Below are 20,255 nucleotides of genomic sequence, written 5' to 3'. Positions count from 1 at the left end.
ATAAATAAAAGGGAAAAAGAGTTGCAGAAAAATACATGAAAATAATGTCCTCCGATTACAAAAGTATGTGTGTCTGTCCATGTAAAAACACAGAAAAAGAACAAGCAGAAAATGCACCAAACTCAGACACCGAGGAGAAAGTGGGGAGTCTTGGAGAGACATGGTTTCCGTTGTGTGTTCCTCATTTCTTTAATCTTGTTCACTGAGGACATACTTCTGCATTTCTTTGGTAATAGGCTATATTTCAAGGATATTTTCTGTTGCTGGGAGATGAGCTAAATACTTTTTTTCTTAAGATTGATTTATTTGTCAGAGAGAGCGCACAAGCAGGGGGAACAGCAGGCAGAGGGAGAAGCCGGCTCCCAGCTGAGCAGGGAGCCCAATGCGGGGCTCGATCCCAGGACCCGGGATCATGACCTGACTCGAAGGCAGATGCTTAATGGACTGAGCCCCCAGGTGCCCCGAGACAGATGTGTCTTGAGTTTAGAATCTTCCGAGAGGAAAGAGACGGCAAAAGCCATACTGAGAGCATCATTTGGGAAGGACCGAGAGTCGGGAGAGGATAAGGGAGGACTTCCAGAGAAGGAGGCAGCAAAGCGGAGACCTCAAGGAAGTGTAGGCCTCGGCTTGGCCAAGGAGAAGGGGAAAAGAGTTTCAAGAAGGGGGAACAGCATGTGCCAAGACCCAAAGCATCCATGTTCCCAGGGATGTTTTGACGTGCCCTTTGCCCTCTCTCTGGGCACCACACAGTATGATCTGGAAGCCACGGATGAAATGAACTAACATGACACAGCCCCGTCTTGGAAACAGAAAATATCTGAGGTGAATTCCTGACAATTTGTTTTTTATAAATTAGCTAAGAAGTAAGCAGAAACAGTCAAGGTTTTCATGGACTAAAAGGTGAAAACATTCAAGCTTCCCAATGACACGTGAATCTGTAGGAGCACCTGGTGGGCTCTTGGGCACGGCCTGGGAACTCCAGATCTCAGAGCTGTGAGTTCGAGCCCCACTTTGGGGATAGTAGAGATGACTTAAAAGATTTCTTAAGTCTTAAAAAAAATGTGAATCTATAAAATTTGACCCAGGAAGACTGGACCCAAATGACATTAAAGCCACAATGTAAAATTCGCAAACACAGAACCTAGATTTTGGCAAAATTCGACACAGAGAATACCAATGATGAGCCAAATATCTGTTATACGGTTTACCGCAAATAATAATTAACAAAGTCGAAATAATTTCAGAAACTGAAACAAAATGACTGAAATGAGTTTCACTGCCCTGCCGATAAAACTGGTCCAGGAAGTTTGCGGAAACTGGGAAACCCTCCCTTGGTTAAGAGCTCATCCCACTGGTAAAGTTCGGGTTAGGGTGTTATGATTACAAGGATAACCCGCATTATTACTGCAATCCGCTCCGAGGGACTGGAGCCGGGATGCAGAGAAAGGAGTGAGGCGCAGGCCTGCAGAGCTGGGTGGGCTGCCACTGGGCAGCGCCCCCAGGCCTGGGTGCCGGGGTGCGGGGCAGCCCCAGGAGGCAGGCGGGGCAGCTCTGAGAGTAGGAGCCTCGTGGGGACGGACTGGAGGCCAGAGGCATCCTGGAGGCTGGGCGGAGGGCCGGGCGGGAGATGAGGACAGAGGCGGGGGCAGAGCGGGGAAGGTGAGCGTGGCGCCCCCGCCTGGCCGGGCGTCTGGGGGAAGACTGCTCAGCGGCTCCGGGTGCCACCGCGGGGCCAGGTCTGGGGACCAGAGAAAAGCCTGCCAACCTGCAGATCTAGAAAAACAGCAGCCGCGGCCCCTAAAGCCCAGCACCCAGGTGTGAGCGAACTGCTCGGGGGCCCCCGGAGGCGGTGCTGTTGATCAAGAAGGGACTTTGGTTTGTGTCTGGGGGGGAAGAGCAGGGTTGGCTCCAGCCCAGCGGGGAGGCGCGGGGCGACAGGGGCGGCAGGTGGCAGGGACACTCACCGACAGCCCACGCCCAGGAGGAAGCAGGTGAGGGCCACCAGGTCACACTGGTTCCAGGTGTCCGCGAGGTAGAGGCTCAGCCGGCGGCGCAGCGGGGCCTGCTGGGGGCCGGGCCCGGGTCCCCGGGTGGCCAGGCTGCCCCAGCCGCCGCCCAGGCCCTGCCGGAACTCCTCGCAGAGCAGGGTGAAGGCCCAGAAGTAGAGCAGCAGCTCCAGGGCGCCGGGCGCGCCGGGCTGGAAGTCGACGAGCAGCACCCGCGCGAAGAGCAGCAGGAAGAGGAGGTAGCTGACCACGTTGCCCATGAAGGCGGTCACCGGCGCCCCCCAGAACTGCGGCCAGCGGCGCAGGAGCGGGGGGCACGCCCCGCAGCATCCCCTGCGCCTGGGCTGTCCCAGCACCCGCACGGCCGTCTTCTCGGGGGGCTCTGCCAGCCTGGGGGGAGGGGGAAGGGAGGAGGCTCCGTCTGACCTCTGAGCCCCCCTTCACTGTCACCAAGACCTCTCACCTTTCCCATCTGACCTCTAACCCTGCCTGACCTGAAACCAAATCCCGGGTCAACCATCTCCTTGACGTCTGACCCCTTTATCTAACCTTTGACTTCTAAGATCTCCTTCTGGCAAGACTGCTGACCCTTCACCTCTGACCTTCTCTACCCTCCGACCTCTGGGGCCTTGGGATGACCTCTGACCCTGGTCTGGCTTCTGACTCCAAATCCCTCTTCTTTCACCTCCATAACCTCTGACTCTACATCTGACTTTAGACCGTCCACCTGACCTCCAACCCCCTCACTTTCATGAGCTCAGCTCCCCGGGTTTGAAAGCCCCTGCCTGAGTATTAACGTCCGCCCCACAGATTCTGATGTCAGATCGTCCCGCCCAGGCTCCCTGTATCTGACCTCAGAGTGAACAGCCGTTACTTGGCTTCTAGATTCTGACCTTCTCGGTCCGCGAGATTCTAGGTCCTTCTAGATTCTGACCTTCTCGGTCCGTGAGATTCTAGGTCCTTCTAGATTCTGACCTTCTCGGTCCGCGAAATTCTAGGTCCTTCTAGATTCTGACCTTCTCGGTCCTGGAGATTCTAGGTCCTTCTAGATTCTGACCTTCTCTGACCTTCTTGTCCGAGCTCTGACCCTCTGTCCCAATTTCATCCTGACTCTTCATTTGGACCTCAAACGCCAAAATGAATAATACGAATGATAACAAACTTGACCAGCTAACGGGAAAGTAAACTGGCTTGGGGAGGCACCTTCTTCTCAAAAACCAAGCAGAAAGATAACAACCCCAAAGTAGAAACAACCCAAATGTCCACCAACTGATCAAATGTGCATCAGCCCAAACAGATCCATAAAATGTGGTCTATCCATTCAGCAGAATATTATTTAGCGCTGAAAAGGAAAGGCGCACCAATGCGAGCCACAACTTGGAGCAATCCGGAAACCAAGATGCTAGATTAATGAGACCCATCATAGAAGACCACACAGCGTGTGGCTGTGTTCATACACCACATCAGGAATAGGGAAATTCACTGAGACGAAACTCTCAATAACAAAAGTTATCGGCCACAGAGGGCGGGGGGAGGGGAGAAATACAGAGTGACCATGAAGGGGTACAGAGGTTCTTGTGATGGTGATAAAAATGTTTTAAGATGGATTGTGGTGACAACTGCACAATTCTGTGAATATATTAAAAACCACTGAATTGTAACACCTTAAAGGGGTGAACTGAATGATATGTGGATTTTATCTCAGTAAAGCTGTTCTTAGGAAAACAAGAGGAGAGTACTACAAAAGCTAAAGAAAGTGCGATGCAGAGAGGACAGAAATTTCCCTAAACGTAGAGGGAGAACAGACCTGGTATTTTACATGTCACCCTCTGCGGGGCCCTGGGAATGAGAACGTGTGGTCAGAAAGCTTCCTGCCACCCGCCATCTTGAATCAGGCACAACCAGGCCACACAGATTCCGGGGCCCATCTTGAGCCTCCCAAGGGAAGGATCCAGGAATCTGTCCTTTTCCAAAGCTCACCATGGAGGTGGCGCTCCCCAGCGGCGAAGAGCACAGCTTCAGGAACAAGATCTGGGTTCAAATCCCAACTGCACACCTACGTCACACGAACTGAGGCAAGTGACTTAGTGCCTTGGTGATTTCAACTGTGAAATGGGGATGATAATAGACTCTACTGCATAGGCTTGTTGAGAAAATTAAATAAGCTGATTTTCAAAAGGATTTAGCACACTGGCTACCCTCTGTAAGTGTTCTGTAGCATCGATTGTCGTCACCGTCACTGTCGTCATCATCCTGATATAAAAGTTGGGAACTCCCTGGGGAAGGACATCATGATTGATCCTGACGCTGGGGACGTCTAGCCAACCTATCTCAGTGGTCCCAACTCTTTTCTTACTTTTCTCTTCTATCCTGACAAACATATTGTATTCGTTGTGCGCTGTCTCAGAAAAACATGTTGGCATATATGTATCTCAATCTGACTGCTCCTCGAGGCATGTAGTGGGTCTTACAGACTCCTGGCTTCTGACCATGCTTCTGACAGTTACCTGAAACATTTTTCTTCTGGAATATTGGGGGCCAGGGTCCTTTCCTTTTCTTACTACGTCGCTAAAGTAGAGAAGGAGGGCACAAGGAGGAACATAAACGTGGGCCTCTCCCCCCTTTCTCCACTACCGGAGATTCAGACCCTGCTGCTCATACCCACCACTCAGCAAAATAACTGAGACACGGATCAATAAGAAACTCCATTAACTGACTCCTTACTATGTGCCAGATGCCATGATGCATTCTCCGCATTCTCTTCCCACTGCTCCCCCAGGTGCTGGGCACACTGAGCTGTTCCACATGGAATATTTTGGTTCCCTCTCGCTGGGAGGACCAGGAGCTAAGGGATTACCATATGCCTCACTTCTGCCCATGAGATGTGGGCACAAGTGACGTGTGTCCCTTCCACATGAGGCTATAAGAGTAAGTACCTGGTTGGCCATTTCTCTTTTCCCTCTGCTATGAGACCAGCCACATCTCAGCTCGGAGGGGCTCCCTCATCCCAAAGTGGAAACCAGAAAGGAGCCAAGACACAGACAACCCCAAAATGGGGCAGGAGGAGTAAGCCTTCGTTGTTGACAGTCACTGAGAGTGTAGGATGCTTTCTTTTTTCTTTTTCAGATTTATTTACCTATTTTAGAGAGAGAAAGAGAGAGAGCACAATGGGAGGGGCAGAGAGAGGGAGAGAGAGAATTGCAAGCAGATTCCACACGGGGCGTGGGGCCCGAAGCAAGGCCTGATCTCACAATGCTGAGATCATCTGAGCCGAAACCCAGAGTCAGACACTCAACTGACTGCACTGCTCAGGTGCCCCTAGCTGTTCTCCTTTGCACCCTGCCCAACCTAACTGACAGAGGCACAGCTTTCCACACACATCCATTTCACAGAGAAGAATCCTAAGGCTTGGGGTCACTTCTAAGGTCAAAGTCAAGATTTGAACCCAGGTCTGTTCGGCTCACAGCCAAGTCCCTCAGCACTTCCATTCTGTGGCCTTATCAGATGTTTGACAGATACTTGCTTAGGCCTGGGTACCCCAGCATAGAGATTTAAGAGCAAAGACCCTTGGAGTCAGGAAAAAAAAAAGATGGAAGGTCTCTAAATGAAGCAAATCCACCCGATCCCACTTGCTATGTCGAGATGGAAGTACGTGTAGCATGAAGTAAACTGGTTTCCAATGAGGACCTCCTCCGTGGCAGAACGAAACCTTGACCCAAGCCTCGAGCTTGGCATTTGGGAAACTTCCTTGGTTTCTTCAGTGGTTTTATGAAGCCATCACCCCCCGAAGCTCCACTTCTCCCCTCCGGCTTTGTTGCCAGCTTCTGGTGCTCCTGAAGCTGCCCAGGATGCCCCACCTCGCCTCACCCCACCTCACTCACCCAACAGGGCCTTCCCCGTTGAGGCCCCGATCCATGTCGAATGCCAGGTTCTTCTGTACGGACTCCTCCTCTGACTTCCTGGCATGGAGGAAAGCACAGAGTGAGGAATGAGGGCAGGGGTGAGTGGAAGAGGAATTCTCCAGAAAGAGAACCAAACCTCTTCACCCAGAGGCCTGGCAGGGAGACAGTGAGGCGCTTTCCAGAGTCAACCCAAAGAGACCTTCCCCCCGAGCCATGGCCAGAGGGCAGAGGAACTGCTCCCCAGAGGCACTGCAAAGAGCCCCCCAGGAGCTCACCTCCCAGACATGCCCCCAGCCTGGGGGAGGGAAAGAGAGCAAACAGGGAGGGGAAGCACTGGACAGACCAACTAGGAAGGCAGCCAGAAGTGAGCAGGAAGGAAAAACCAAGCGCCCCCTCCTGCCATTCTAATCCCAAGGGACTGACCTGAAGGTGATGAGGTTGGTGTAGATGAGTGGGGGGCAAAAGAAGGCGAGAACCAGGGCCCAGATGGGAGTGGTGCTGTCCATCTCCCCCCACCACTTCTGTGTCAGCAGAGACTGTGGGGTGTGAGGAGGATTAGGAGCCTGAATCTCCCCCACAGCCCCTTTCTAAAGACCCCAGGTCAGAACTGGGCTGCAGCTGCAGCAGCAGCGCTCAATATGGCGACCGGAACTACTGGGGATGGGGGGCAGGAGGTCAAAGGTGAGGATGACCTGCCCAGAGTTTTAGCTGGTAGACTTAAACAGCCGCCATTTATTAACACAACATGCTAGATACCGGGCTAAGCACTTCACATAGATTAGCCCACTTCCTCCTCACCACACTCCCAGAACCGGTAATGATATTTTCTCTCTTTTCACAGATGGCACACGGGGAGGTTAAGGAAGAGGCCCAGGCTGGAACCCAAGAGTTTAACTACTCTTCGAAGCAAAGAGCTCTGGGTAAGTAGGTGAAATGGCAGCCAAATCATTCTGACAAGTGAGGATGGGGCTTCCTGTTGGGTAAGTGGACTTCCTGTACTGAGGAAGGGACTCTGAGCCCATCAGATTTTTTAATTTTCTTTTTTTTTAAACTAAGCTTTACATCCAGTGTGGGACCTGAGCCCTGAGATCCAGTGGTGCGCTGCAACTCAGCTAAGTCAGCCAGTGTCATGCCCTTATCATATTTACATTAAGGATATGGAGAAGAGTTTTAAATGTCAGGATGGACATGATGGGAGAGACGTGGGGCAAGCAGGGCTTCCTGAAGGAGAGGATTTCCTATGGGAAAGGTGGGCTTCCCAAGCCAAAGTTTGTCTATGCCTAAAACACTAGGTAGTTGTTCAGTGAGGTCATTCTAATTGTCGACACCCGGAACCGAGGACCCCTTAAGGAAGCGGGAGGGACTTCCTGTAGATGACGTAGGGCTTCCTTTGGGAGAAATGGGATTTCCTGTGGGAGTGGGAGGACTTCCTGTGTAACAGATGGGACTTCTGGTGGTCACCAGGAATTTCTGTTCAGGAATAAAACTTTTTAGGAGGGTGGGCTTTGCTGCGGGAAGGTTGGCTTTCCTGTGGCAGGTGGGGCTTTTTCTGGGAAGCGCAGCCCTTCTGGGAGAGAGTTTCTGGAGGAGGGGTGGTCTCCAGGAGGAGTGGAGGCTAGTCCAGACCATTCACTGCCCACAATGGCAGGGGCGTCTCCTCCATATTTCCCAAAGTTTCCAGGTGGGAACTATGTGGGGTGTTGGCACCTCAGGTGCTTACCTGTACCCCATCCTGGGCAAAGAAGGCACGGGCATCAGCCTGCATGGCCAGCTGGAGGCAAGTGGCATCCCCCCAGAGTGGGCAGTGGCGGAGGAGCAGGCGAGCGGCCCGTTTCTCGCTGCTGCGGTAGCACTCACCAAAAAGGTCTGGCGACGGGGGATTTACGTGGGAGGAAAGAAAGGGAGTGAGGACATGGTGTGAGAGGAAAGATGAGAGGATTGAGGGGGAAGGCACAGGGTTGGGAGAAGAGGAGTGGGGATATGCACAACGCCCTGCATGGCAGCTCCCCGCCCCCACCCCCCCGCCACACACACACCCATGCCTTACTCACCAACGCCCAGACCCTCAAACTTGGCTGCCAGGTCCTTCCTCCGTGCTGCCTCCTCAGCCTCAGACTCCAGGCGTGCCAGCACTCGGAGCAGCAAACAGGCCCCAAGAGCTGAGGCCACAGCGTTAGAGCCCTGGAGAGGCAGAGAGAGGGGTCACGGGTAGAGTTCAGAGAGGTTCACATAAAGGGACGGGGAGGGGGGCAAACCTGTGGTCAAGGGAAAGGGAAAGAACCAGAAGTCAGAAATTAACCAGGGTCATCAGTGGCCAAGGATGAGGTAGTGTTTGTAGGTGAATCTGGAAGAAGCTGGTGGTCATCAGGTGAAAAATGTTCAAAGTCAGGTTGTTCAGGGACCAAGGGCTGAGACAGAGTTAGAATGACATCAGAGAAAAAAAAAAAAAAAGAATGACATCAGAGGTTAGAGACAGGTCAGGAAACAGCTGGCGATGTCACCTAAAATGGCAGAGTAAAGAACTTCAAGAATGTGTCTCTCCACAAAAGCAACAGATAAACTGCCAAAAGCTGTCAGAGGCAACTTTTGCAGAGCTCCGGAACCGAACATAAGACTTACAACAAATAGGAGAAACAACAAATAGGAGAAAGCTCAATGAAAAGAGAAACTTTGCTCAAGTTTCAGCAAAAGAGCCCTGTGACATGTGAACTACTGCTGTCAAGTCCGCAGCTCCAGAGCAGCCTGGAGGGCAACAGCCCACACTCTCGGTGCGAGCTGTTGCTACCAGAAAGGGTAATTCAGATCTGACTCTCAAATCACCATGGTTGTCCATGTGGACTTAGCTGTCCCTGGAGGGTCAGCTCAAGGGCTTGTCTTCGTTTCACTGTTCTTGGGGTTTTTCCCCAAGCAGAAATGGCTCCCCAGGTAGTGTTTGAAAGCGTTTTGAGACAAATGCATTAGCCTCAGCTGACTGAAGCCAAGAATAACAGGCAGGGTTCAGCAAAATCTGGATTGTGGGGAGGGAAGTGGCTGGGGAAGGAACTATTCTGAGGAATAAGGGGCTTGAATAGCTCCTATGCTATTCAAGGCCACCTGCATGACCAAGACTAGGTGCAGGCTCAGAAAAGGCCAAAGGAAACCCTAAGCTTTCACCTCTTGCTGAACTTTCACTCCAGCAAAAGCAGGAAGTGAAGGCTAAGACAGAACTGTAAATAGCCTGCCTGAGTATTGAAATACAGCTCTGACGCAGAGCCCGTCTGCAACCCAGCAGTGTTTTGCTCCCCAAGCCCAGCCTGGGCACTTAAGGAATTCTCTGATGAGTCACTAGCTGGCCACTTAGCTAACAGAACAGGGACTTCAGTGGCCACACATGACAAAGCATACAGCCGTTACACAAATAGCGTAGAAAGTCACTAAACAAACACCACCACCAATAGCTCATAGCAAGCTACAACAAATCCCGGAGGAAGGGTAAGCTGGTTTCCAGAGGTGCCACATTATAATATTCAAAATGTCCAGTTTTCAACAAAAAACTATGAGGCTTGCAAAGAAACAAGAAAGTATGGCACATTCCCAGGAAGAAATTAATAATAATAATAATAATAATAGAAAAAAAAAAGAAAGAAGGAAAAGAAAAGAAAAAAATCAATAGAAACTGTCTCTGTCAAGCTCAGACTTTGGACTTACTGCACAAAGACTTTAAATCGATTGCTTTACAAATGCTCAAAGAGCTGAAGGAAATCATGGACAAAAAATGAAAGAAAGCCAGGAGAACAATGTCTTACTAAACAAAGAATAGGAACAAAGAGACAGAAATTATCAAAAAGGAACCAAGTAGAAATTCTGGAGGTAAAAAGTACAATAAATGAAAAATTCACTAGCAGGCCTCAACAGCAGCTCTGAGGAGGCAGAAGAAAGAATACATGAAGTTGAAGATAGAGCAGTTGAGATTATCTGGTTTGGGTGCAAAAAAATAAAAACCAAGAATAAAGAAAAATACGCAGACCTGAAGAGACATGTGGGGCAGCATCAACCATACCAATATATGCATAATGGGAGTCCCAAAAGAGGAAGACAGGGAGAAAGGGCTAGAAAAGAATATTTCGAGATTTTAAAAATATTTCTTTTTTTATTTTTTTAAAGATTTTTTTTTTATTTATTTATTTGACAGAGAGAGAGATCACAAGTAGGCAGAGAGGCAGGCAGAGAGAGAGGAGGAAGCAGGCTCCCCGCGGAGCAGAGAGCCCGATGCGGGGCTCGATCCCAGGACCCCGAGATCATGACCTGAGCCAAAGGCAGCGGCTTAATCCACTGAGCCACCCAGGCACCCCGAGATTTTAAAAATATTTCAAAATATAAAGATATTTTGAGTTTTGGGGACTAAAACTCCCCAAATTTTGATGAAAGACATGAATCTGCACATCCAACAGCAAAGAAAATAAAGCAGGATAAATTTTCAGAGATTCACACTGGAAAAACATTATCATCAGGGCGCCTGGGTGGCTCAGTTGTTAAGTGTCTGCCTTTAGCTTGGGTCATGATCCCAGGGTCCTGGGATTGAGCCCCGCATCAGGCTCTGTGCTCAGCGGGGAGCCTGCTTCTCCCTCTCCCACTCCCCCTGCTTGTGTTCCCTCTCTCGCTATGTCTCTCTCTCTGTCAAATAAATAAATAAATAAAATCTGAGAAAGAAAGAAAGGAAGGAAGGAAGGAAGAAAGACAGACAGACATTATTATCAAATTGTCAAAAGCCGGGGTGCCTGGGTGGTTCAGCTGTTAAGCGTCTGCCTTCGGCTCAGGTCATGATCCCAGGGTCCTGGGTTCAAGCCCCTCATCGGGCTCCCTGCTCAGCAGGAAGCCTGCTTCACCTTCTCCCGTTTCCTCTGCTTGTGTTCCCTCTCTGGCTGTGTTTCTCTCTCTCAAATAAATAAAATCTTTTTTTAAAAAATTGTCAAAAGCCAAAAACAAAGAGAGAATCTTGAGACCAGCCAAAGAGAAGTGACTCATCACACATAAGAAATCTCAGTAAGATTAACAAGTAGGATTAAGTAATGGTAATATACATAATTTTAAAACTATAAAGCCTTCAGAAGATAACATGGGAATAAAACTTCATGACCTTGGATTTGGCAATGGTTACTTAGACATGACACCAAAAGCAAAAACAAAAACACAGACAAATTGGACTTGATCAAAATTTAAAACTTCTGTGAATTAAAAGACACTATGAACTGAGTTAAAAGAGAACTCACAGCAAAGGAGAAGAGATCTGCAAATCATACACCTGATAAGGGATTAATATCCAGAGCATATCAAGAACTCATACAATGCAACCACAGAAAATAGGACAGAAAAACCAATTTTAAAAATGAGCAAAGCAGGGGGTGGAGTGGCTCAATCAGTTAAACATCTGACTCTTGATTTTGGCTCTAGTCATGATCTCAGGATCATGAGTTTGAGCCCCACATTGGGCTGCATGCCGGGTGTGGAGCCTGCTTAAGATTCCCTCTCTCTGGGGTGCATGGGTGGCTCAGTGGGTTAAAGTCTCTGCCTTTGGCTCAGGTCATGGTCTCAGAGTCCTGGGATCAAGCCCCACATCGGGCTCTCTGCTCAGCAGGGAGCCTGCTTCCCCCTCTCTCTCTGCCTGCCTCTCTGCCTGCTTGTGATCTCTGTCAAATAAATAAATAAATAATCTTTAAAAAAAAAAAAAAGACTCCCCCTCTCACCCTCCCCACTCACTTTCTCTCTCTTAAAAAAAGGGGAGGGCCCCCAAAGGACAAACATTCCTCAAAAGATATACAGATGGTCCATAAGCACATGAAAAGTTGCTCCATGTCACCAATCATTAAGGAAACGGGTCAAAGCCACATGAGGATAGCAATTACAAAAAACAAACAAACCGAAAATACCAAGTGTTGGTGGAGATGTGGAGAAATTGGAACCCTTATGCCTCGCTGGTGGGAATGTAAAAGGGTGCGGCCTTTCACATACAGTTATGTACACTGTATGTACATACACATACAGTGGAAGACAGTATGGTGGTTCCGCAACAGCTTAAACCTAAAATTATTATCTGATCCAACACCCCCATTCCTCGATGTGTCCTCAAAACAGCTGAGAGCAGGGACTCAAGCAGATACCTGCACACCGATGTTCCTCGTACTGTTATTCACAATAGCCGGAAAGCCCAAACAACCCATGAGACCATCAAGAGGTGAATGGAGAAACAAAACGTCACACGTTGACAAATGGAATATTATTCAGAACAAAACAGAATGAGGCACAGATACGCCCTGCAACTTGGATGACCCATGAAAACACTATGCTGAGCATAAGAAATCAAGAGCAAAGGGCCACCTACGAGAAGATTCCAATCTATAAACATCCAGAAGAGGCAAGTCCAAAGTCCATAGGGACGGGAAGCAGCTTGGTCATTGCCAGGGGCTGGGGGAGGGGGCAATGTGGACCAAGTGCTAACTGGGTATGAGGTTTCCTTTTGGGATGACGAAAATGTTCTGGAACTATAGAGACATGGCACAATGAGTGTGCTAAAGGCTACTACTGAATCATAAAATTTTAAGTGGTTCAAATGGTGAATTTTATGTTATATGAATTTTACCTCAGTGAAAGATAATCTATATTTAACCCATGACTTGAGGGTTTAAAAACAACCCAAAGCTGAAGAAGTCCTGTCAAGATATATTTTTTTAAGATTTTATTTATTTGAGAGGCAGGGGGAAAGAGAGGGAGAGCTCAAGCAGGGGGAGGGGCAGAGGGAGAAGCAGGCTCCCTACTGAGCAGGGAGCCTGATGCGGGGCTCGATCCCAGGACCCTGGGATCATGACCTGAGCTGGAGGCAGACACTTAACTAACTGAACCCCCCAGGTCCCCCCGTCAAGATAGTTCTATAGCATAAAAATAGGTTCTGTCTTAGATTCCACTCAAATCCTATGACCTTTTTTCCTTCTCAAACTTCCCAAATGTGTCCCAATGCCTCCATCCCACCTGTTTTTAGTCCAGGCCCCCACCTTGGCTTCCTGGAAGCTTCCAGATTTACCTTCTTAGTTGGTGTCCTTGACTCTAGTGTGCAAGTGTACCTATGTTTAAATGACTCCCCATCAGCTCCAGGAAACCGACGAACTTCCCCATACAAGGAACCATTCCGAGAGTACGTGACTGATTCTCAGGTATGAACAAGGGGAAACACGCAATATGAATTGCTAGCGGAAAACACAAGTTACGAGAACAGCATGGTATTGGGGGGGTGAGAAGGACAAGTAGCAAGTGGAGTCACAGATCGGCATGGAGGGGAGGCCGGGATGGAGGCCGTGGTGATGCTGGAGGTCGGGGACTCTTACTGCGCAGGCACCGAGGTCCAGCAGAGATAAAGGACGGGAATACAGAAGAAAGTAGAACCCGAGCCCAAAGCAGCACTCACCATCTCCCAGAAGTACACGGCCATCTGAGCTCTGTTCAGTAGCAGCGCCCAGAGGAGCAGGTCACTCCAGGGGGCCTGCCCCAGGATGGCGTCCAGCATGAGCTCAGATGGGGCCGTGTCCGACAGCAGACCCACCTGCAGGCGAGGGAGGTGTGGTGAGGACCGGCCCCTGACTCCGCCCAACCACCAGCTCCACCCCCATCCAGGGGCAAACCCCCAGATCCTTCAGTGCATCCCCCACTCCCCACCCCCAGGCTCACAGGCCTCGTCCTTACGCTCTCCCTGTAGCCTTGTCCCTGGTGGGGATCCCCGGCGCCCCCCGCGCTGTACCTCGGTGCGCACATCTCCCCCAGCAGCATTCGCAGCACCTGCCCCACGTCAGGGGGTCGGGGCTCTGCAGAGGACTTAAAGACTGGGCTTTTGGTGCCTGTGCCGTGGGATGCCTGGTCCAAAAGGCTGCGGATGAGCGAGTTGGGGGGCGCTGCGCTGTACAGCTGGGTCAGGCGCGCCGGGGTCAGGAAGTGGCCCACGCTGAGGCCATGGGAGATGAGCAGACGCACGAACTCGGGCCGGTCATTCAGGAGAGCGTCCATGAGGGAGGCTTCCAGGTGGACAGACTGGTGGGGGTGGGAGGGATGGGGAAAGAGATGAGCACACAGCCAGAATGCCAGGTGAGGTCAGACGTTAAGGACAAGAGATGGGGTACAGAGATATGAGTGACAGGTGCGTGGGTGGATGGATGGATGGATGAATGTATGGATGGATGGATGGATGGGAAGCAAGATGGGAATAGATGGACAATTAAGAGAAGGTCGGACAATAATGGAAGACAGAGCCAGATGCGGAAGAAGTCAGGCAGGGAGGAGAGTGCATCCCCCTTGTCAGGACCCACAGCCCCCCAGGCCTGCCCCCTCACCCGCCATTCAATGTCCCCCCGGAAGAGTTCACTTTGCGCAATGTCCACACGATTCCAAGCCACAGCCAAACGCAACTCGTCCAGGTAAGCTGAAGCCTCCGAGCTCCCACAAGCTGAAAGAGTGAGAGGGAGAGGGGGCGAGAAGTTGGGGGTGGGAGGCGGGAACTTCAGATGAATGTCTGCTTTGCTTCAGTGGGAGATTACGTGACATTAAACCCCAAATGAAGGGGGTGTTGTTGGGTAGCATCTGGGGTCTTTAAGAAGTCAGATTGTTGCAAGCACAAGATCGTTAAGCTCAGTACAGGGCAGACCAGCACTCTAGAGTCCTCAAGAAGAAGGAAAGGGAATCCATGTATCCATTTCACACTTACTGACATAGATTATCGACCAGGCAATGGGAGGGATGGAGAAAGAAACTGGATACAGGCCCTGCCTTGAAGGAGGTCCTTCCAGAGAAGTGTGTCCAAGAACTACATAACTACCATCCAAGGGATTGGTGCCCTCGCAGGTGGGCAGAGAATATGAGGGGAGACGGCACTCACAGGTGTGTGGCGTGATCCAAGGGCGCCTCCTAGAGGACGGGCATACAGGTAGGGCTTTTGAAAGATGGGCAGGATTTGGAGGTGCGCATCTAAGATGAGAAAAGAAACTTCAAGGCAACAGAAGAAGCCTGAGCTAAGGTCTGCATGCAAGCAAGCGCAGGAAGGGACAGCAAACTTGAGTCACTCTGATTTCCTGGAAACATAAGGGTATTTGTGAGAAGACAGAGAAATGAGCAGCAGAAAAGGAGGTGGGAAAAAATGCGAGCCTCAGCAGTGCTCTGGAAGGCCCTGGAGGTCATTAAAAAGAATGAGGAAAACCAAAAGGCCTTTAAAACTTTGGTGCAACAATTAACTCTTCCAAACATGTACGGCCAACAAGGGACCAGAAAAATCGGAAGCATCCAGCAAAGGTTCCAAGGAGAAGTCAAGCAAAGTCTAGGCACTGCTGGCACCCAGAGGACCTGTGCCATGGAGTTAGTTTTTCTTTCTGTGTCCACTTGCTCCACATCGATTTCCAAAACAAAGGAGCGCCATTTTGGTTGTTCCAAAAACTGGAATGGCGGGACTACGCAATCGAGTGGAGTGCAGATGCGCAATGGGCTCTGAGGCAGGCAGACCTAGGTTCCAATCCCAGCTCCACCAACACCAGTGAGCATCTTCAGGAAAGCCACTGGACCTTGGGAGTCTCTGCTCCCTCATCTGTAAAACGGGGATGATCATGGTCCCCACTTGGCAGCACTGTTAACGTTGATAACTGTGGGATGGGATTCCAGAGAGGAATCTGCCGCTGGACCAGTGGAAGCTCGAAGGGGTTGAGGAGACAGGTCAAGAGAGAGGCAGTCACATGCCTAGGACAACATAACTTTATAAACATATTTTATAAGTAGGCTCCATGCTGGGTGTGGAGCCCAGTGCAGGGCTTGAACTCACGACCCTGAGATCAAGACCTGAGCTGAGAAGAGTCAGACATTTAACCGACTGAGCCATCCAGGTGCCCCTATATTTCTTTTCAAAACCCAGAGAAGTGAATTCACAGTGGGATTTTTTTTTTTTTTTAATTTATTTGACAGAGAGAGATCACAAGCAGGCAGAGAGGCAGGCAGAGAGAGAGGGAAGCAGGCTCCCGCTGAGCGGAGAGCCCGATGCGGGGCTCGATCCCAGGACCCTGGGATCATGACCTGAGCCGAAGGCAGCGGCTTAACCCTCACAGTGGGATTTTCTAAGATTCCGTCGATCTCCCTGACTTTCCTCAGTTTCAAGACAAGAAAAAAAAATTATATCTCATTTCTATTCTGTCTTAACACATCTCTCCATTTATCACCTAGACCTCCCCCCACCCTTCATGCTCACCATGCCCCACATGGAGCTCAGCACCAACCTTACCTGGGTTCTGCATCTTAGGGATGGCCCCTTTGTCCACCCAGTCAATGAGGCAGCCCCTCCACCCCGCTCCCCGTGCCATCCCTGCCCCTCCCTCCTTTCTTTCACATTCCCTAGCTCATCAATCCCCAGGTCCCAACCCTCTAGCCTCTCCCCCAACCCTCTCTGCCCCACCCTACACCCCCCTGCAAGCAGGAATGGAGAATTATGGGGCAAAGGTCTGCCAACTGCTCAGCACCGTGCCTGGGCTCATGCCACAGTCTTAGGAGCATGCACCCCTTCCCTGCTTCCTTCCTCACCTGCCCAAACCCAGTCAGTCAACTCTGCTATCACTGAGCCCGCCCAGCAGGCTCCAAAGTCCCCAGCGGAGTGGGATCGCTTTCACTTCTGCAGGCAAAAGACTGACGACACTATCCGTGCAAACCACCTCTCCCAGGGCCGCCCTCTGTCCTCCCAAGAGCCTGGTGAATTGGCTGCTGGGAAGTGAATCAGGTTTGCTCACTGACTGCCATTCACCATTTATGGGACGTGGAGTTTTGTTTTGTTTTGTTTTGTTTAATTTTATTTATTTATTTGACAGAGAGAGATCACAAGTAGGCAGAGAGGCAGGCAGAGAGAGAGAGGGAAGCAGGCTCCCTGCTGAGCAGAGAGCCCGATGCGGGACTCGATCCCAGGACCCTGAGATCATGACCTGAGCCTAAGGCAGCGGCCTAACCCACTGAGCCACCCAGGTGCCCCAGGACGTGGAGTTTTTAACCTAAGTGGGTGTTTTCCATGTAAAACTCTGTGAAAAACGCCCCTCCCCCTCCTCAGCCCCACAGAGTTCTAGGAATCCTCCCTACCATTTATTTACCCTACCTCCCCATCTCACTAAGTCCAGATTCTAGCTCTTCAAGACCCATTTAAATAGCTCCTCATCCTTGTCTCTTTACTGACAGCAGCTTCCCTCTCCATGCTTTGGTCTTCCATATTACTTAAGGTTGTTTCCAAAAAACTCTGGTAGGATCTGTGGTCCTTCAGAGCAAGAACTGGGCCTGCTTTAGTCTCTGGAGCCTAGGGTGATGTTTGTTGAATGAATAAATGATCCCCCTCCCCAGCCTCTACCAGGTGGCCATTCTGCTCCCTACTTTGGTTTTCATCAGCCATTCCTGTAGTAAAATATCAGGAGTTCCTCCATGAGAGACAGTACTTTGGTTCATCTCCGACTCCCCTACTCCTTAGTGCCTAGCATATGGGAGCCATGTAGGAAAGGAAGAAAGGGAAGTGTGGGTGGATAGATGAAAGGATGGATGGATGGATGGATGGATGGATGGATGGATGGATGGAAATATGGCTGGATGGATAGATGGGTGGTTTGATGGATGGATGGAAAGATGGACGGATAAATGGATGAAAGCATGGGTGGATGGGTGGATGAATAGATGGATGGAAGGAAAAAAGGAAATATGGATGGATAGATGGGTGGATGGATGGGTAGATGGATGGATGGACGGATGGACGGATGGGTGCGCAGGTGGACGGATGGATGGATGGATGGATGGATGGGTAGATGGGTGGGTGGATGGATGGATGGATGGACGGACGGATGGGTGGGTAGATGGATGGACGGATGGATGGGTGGATGGGTGGATGAATGGATGGATGGATGGGTGGATGGATGGATGGATGGATGGACGGATGGGTGGGTAGATGGACGGATGGACGGACGGATGGATGGATGGGTGGGTGGATGGATGGATGGATGGATGGATGGATGGATAGATGGGTCAAAAATGGGAGGATGGGGGCACCTGGGTGGCTCAGTGGGTTGGGCCGCTGCTTTTGGCTCAGGTCATGATCTCAGGGTCCTGGGATCGAGTCCCGCGTTGGACTCTCTGCTCTGCAGGGAGCCTGCTTCCCTCTCTCTCTCTCTCTGCCTGCCTCTCTGCCTACTTGTGATCTCTCTCTCTCGCTGTCAAATAAATAAAATCTTTTAAAAAAAAATGGGAGGATGGAAGAATGAGTGGTTGAAACTGTCAATGGATATGTGGACAGACACGTAGAAGGATGGGTGGAAGGCAAGACGGAAGGATGATTGGCCAGAGAGAAGAATGAAGGATGAATGGAACAATGGGTAGATGGAAAAAGCACCGTACAGATGGATGAAAGCATGCATACATGAATCCAACATGGAATCCATGTTGGACCATAAATCCAACAGGAAGAAAACAATTTGGAATACAATGAAAGTATCTTGGGAAAGCTGTCCAAATAGCACCATGCAAAGCCCCAAGAAATGCTCCCAAGGGAAATAAGAAAAAGGAAAGAGATAAAAAGGAGCCCAACTTTAGATTAGAGAAGATAAAGTGCCCAGGCCAGGAAAGGTGTCCAAAGTTGAGCTGAGAGAGGAGGAGAATTTGCAGGTCCAAGACTTACCCTTGACAAGGGCCTTCAAGACGATGGTCTCAAATTCCTCAGGACCGTCCTCAGATGAATAGACTGTCAGCAGCTCCTTTCGGGTCATGATCCTCTCCACCTGCAGAACACCACGTTCCGCAACCCGCTGCCCAATCCTCCTGTCCCTCTCCACAGAGTCACAGGAGACCATTCCCTCCGGGACCTAGTAATCTAGATGCCTGGCATCCTCTACTCCCAAAACCTGGGAGTCTGGGCCCCTAGGCCTCTCCACCCTCAAATCAGTGAGTCTGGGCCTCCATTATCCTTTTCCCTGGGATCTGGGACTCCAAGTTCTCAGCATCCTCATCCCTCAAGACCCAGGGACCTGGGTCCCTAGCTCCGTCCCATCTCAGGATTCAGAGTTGGGCCCCCAGTGTCATACCTGGGCCTGCAGGACCTCAGGGTCCCCTTTGGGGAAGAAATGCTTAATCCGATCCCGGGCTTCACCTCGCCTGCTCTCCCCTCTCCCTGGAGCCACAGTGTCCTCCAGGATCTCTGCCAGGCAGTCTGCAGCTCCCCCAGACCCGGCCACCAGGAGGCAGGGGAGCTGAGCCTGGGTGGCATTCTCTATCCGCTGCAGGACAAAGGGGGCAGTCTGATCAGGGAAGGAAGGTGTTCAACCCACCCAGAGTCCAGATCCCCAGCCCTGTCCTCCCCTGAGACTCAGAAGCCAGGAGTCAGGACCTCCAGCCACCTCCCCATGTAGACCCTATACCTTTAACATCTTCTCATCACCATCGATCAAGAGGAGGAGGACAGGGATGTCAATTCCAGTCCCTGAGGAGAAGAGAGAAGGGGGCTTGGTCACCTCCCATCAGTCCTTGCCAGGGATGGGAAAGAACCACATTTCCCATGAGTCCCTGGGACAAACTTGACTCCTGCCTAATCCTGTGTCCTGGAGATCACGGGAATCATCACATCTTTTTTTTTTTTAAGATTTTATTTATTTATTTGACAGACAGAGATCACAAGTAGGCAGAGTGGCAGGCAGAGAGAGAGGAAGGGAAGCAGGCTCACTGCTGAGCAGAGTGCCTGATGTGGGGCTCGATCCCAGGACCCTGGGATCATGACCTGAGTCGAAGGCAGAGGCTTAACCCACTGAGCCACCCAGGGGCCCCATGGGAATCATCATATCTTTAAGCGGGTTAGGCAGGACCAGATTTTGAAGACAGCAATACTTGACTTCCCAGGGAAGGAAGGGGCTGGGGGCTTGGACTCCTAGGTTCCCAAATGAGGCAGGTATTTATGGCATAAGTCACTCCTGTAATTGGTTAACGGCCCAGGAGCCAGGAAATGATGGAAGTTTAAACAGAAACAAAGGAAATAAGGAATAGAAAGATCTAGGGGCACCTGGCTGACTCAGTTGGTAGAGCACGTGACTTTAGATGGGGATTGTGAGTTTGGGCCCCATATTGGGTGTAGAGATTACTTAAAATAAAAGAAAGAGTGCACCTGGGTGGCTCAGTCGGTTAAGCATCTGCCTTTGGCTCAGGTCAAGATCCCAGGGTCCTGGGATCGAGTCCCACATTGAGCCCCCACTTTGAGCCCCACATCGGACGCCCTGCTCAGCAGGGAGCCTGCTTCTCCCTCTGCCCCAACCCCTCACCCCTCCTGCTCTCTCTCTCTCTAAAAAACAAA

At 50.6% G+C, this 20,255-nt stretch overlaps 1 protein-coding gene across 2 annotated transcripts in view; it reads right to left on the bottom strand.

Annotated features, from left to right (window-relative positions):
- TRPM4 (transient receptor potential cation channel subfamily M member 4) overlaps positions 1-20,255 on the bottom strand; it is a 38,530-nt gene that overhangs the window by 9,916 nt on the left and 8,359 nt on the right. For both annotated transcript variants that reach the window (XM_045989304.1, XM_045989303.1), the window contains exons 7-17: positions 19,333-19,394; positions 19,000-19,191; positions 18,597-18,696; positions 14,260-14,372; positions 13,619-13,960; positions 13,344-13,478; positions 7,960-8,089; positions 7,629-7,774; positions 6,332-6,444; positions 5,888-5,965; positions 1,965-2,396 (exon numbers count right to left, since the gene is read on the bottom strand). In XM_045989304.1, the coding sequence (XP_045845260.1) occupies positions 1,965-2,396; positions 5,888-5,965; positions 6,332-6,444; positions 7,629-7,774; positions 7,960-8,089; positions 13,344-13,478; positions 13,619-13,960; positions 14,260-14,372; positions 18,597-18,696; positions 19,000-19,191; positions 19,333-19,394 (1,843 nt within the window). The remainder of the gene's footprint in view (positions 1-1,964; positions 2,397-5,887; positions 5,966-6,331; positions 6,445-7,628; positions 7,775-7,959; positions 8,090-13,343; positions 13,479-13,618; positions 13,961-14,259; positions 14,373-18,596; positions 18,697-18,999; positions 19,192-19,332; positions 19,395-20,255) is intronic.

The sequence above is a fragment of the Meles meles genome, chromosome 19 (assembly GCF_922984935.1).
Source record: "Meles meles chromosome 19, mMelMel3.1 paternal haplotype, whole genome shotgun sequence".
In the NCBI taxonomy this organism is placed as follows: domain Eukaryota; kingdom Metazoa; phylum Chordata; class Mammalia; order Carnivora; family Mustelidae; genus Meles; species Meles meles.
Note: the sequence above shows the minus strand (reverse complement) of the source record. Positions and strands in the feature narration are given on the sequence as shown.